This window comes from Leishmania braziliensis, chromosome 14, assembly GCF_000002845.2.
Source record: "Leishmania braziliensis MHOM/BR/75/M2904 complete genome, chromosome 14".
Taxonomy (NCBI): domain Eukaryota; phylum Euglenozoa; class Kinetoplastea; order Trypanosomatida; family Trypanosomatidae; genus Leishmania; species Leishmania braziliensis.
The window spans coordinates 126,378-127,911 of NC_009306.2; the positions used below are offsets into that span (position 1 = coordinate 126,378).

Genomic DNA, 1,534 nt, shown 5'->3' on the forward strand with positions numbered 1-1,534 from the left:
CCCGGACGCCATACTAATTTACTCTCTGTATCACCACCGCCGCCATCAGTCATTTACCCCCTCCCATCCCCCTTCCTCCACTGTTCTTGTCCTTGCCTTATTCTTGTGTGTGCTGTGATAGTTTGCTGTGACCACAAACACAACCGAGCCCCCAAGCCTCTCTCTCTCTCTCACCACCCCTCTTTATACAGAGACGCACACGCACACACGCACGTAGATACAGCTATAGCCGGAGATACCTATAGCTGGGCCTACCCCCTTACATTCCAACACGCGTGCCAACAATACCCACGTTCTCTGTCAGACGCTTTCTCTCTCTCTCTCACGTGCGCACGTACAGTACACGGTGCACACCTGAGTAGCAATGGGCCTCTTTGGCAAAGATCGTGTTGGCATCTTCAAGCCGACGGACCACACGGGGCGCAATTTCACCTGGACAATCTACAACTTCTCAAGCCACGCGTCCGGCACGGTCCTTGACAGCGAGAATGTTATTTGCTTCAGGAATGTGAAATTTCACCTACACTTGTCCCTGAGCAAAGCCGGTGACATCGGCTTCTACATCCACTTCAAGGATCCGCCAGTTCCGAAGTACTCGTACCTCTTTATGAACGTGCAGGAAGAGATCATGCGTCAGCAAACGGCCCACACCATCCCCGAGAACTCGGAGCGCTGCGGTCACTGGAACGTGTGTAGCCTAAACGACATGAAGGAGTTCCTCGGCAAGGACGACACGTTGGTTGTGGTTTTTACCTTCGACAACGACAAGCTCACTGTGGATAAAGAGAGTGATGAAAATAAGGTAACCGTTTTGTGGAAGATCCCAAAGTTGTGCAAGCAGTATCTGTGCCCCTACTCCTCCCGAGGTTTCTACCTGAGCAACTCACTGATTGTGGTACGACTCGACACCAAGTGCAAAAGCTCCAATGCAAGGGCCAAGTACAACCATAAGGACGTATTCGCATATATTATCTTCCTCTTCTGCCGCAAGAGCACCATCCCGCCACACACCATCGAACTCGTGGACGCCGATGGTGACCCCTATTATACCTTAGAAAAGAATGATGGCGAGTCGGCCCCGATGCCGCTGGTGGAGCGCCACGTGGTAGACGAAAACCTTTCGCAAAACGGTGCCCTCTTCGTTAGGATCACCTTCGCCACCACCACCAATCCGTTGGAGCTGCTGAACGCGCATAACGATGCCGGCAACAACGATATGGATGAGCAACATGACGGCAGCAATGATGAGACGGTTGAGCTCGGCGAAAAGAAGGAGGTGTACAATCTCATGGAGAACTAGAGGTTGAGATGAACGCATGATGGGGAAAGAGGAGCTCTTGCGCCTTGGTGCATCCCTGCCGTCAACACGGTGACTTTGTATCCTTCGCTTCCCCATCTGCGTGAATGCACTGGGGCGTGCATGTCTACGTACGTGTGTGCGTGCGTGTATACAGGTGCTGATACACGGGCGCTCGTGCGTGTACCAGTCGAGGCTTGTATGGAGGGAGTCGATGGTGGTGAAGGAGGGAGAGCT

At 52.9% G+C, this 1,534-nt stretch overlaps 1 protein-coding gene across 1 annotated transcript; it reads left to right on the plus strand.

Annotated features, from left to right (window-relative positions):
- Window positions 1–364: 364 nt before the first annotated feature.
- LBRM_14_0390 (conserved hypothetical protein) lies at window positions 365–1,300 on the plus strand (the record flags this gene model as incomplete). Its single annotated transcript, XM_001563281.1, has 1 exon — window positions 365–1,300. One exon carries the CDS (start codon window positions 365–367, stop codon window positions 1,298–1,300), a length of 936 nt encoding a protein of 311 aa, XP_001563331.1.
- Between the last annotated feature and the right edge of the window lie 234 nt (window positions 1,301–1,534).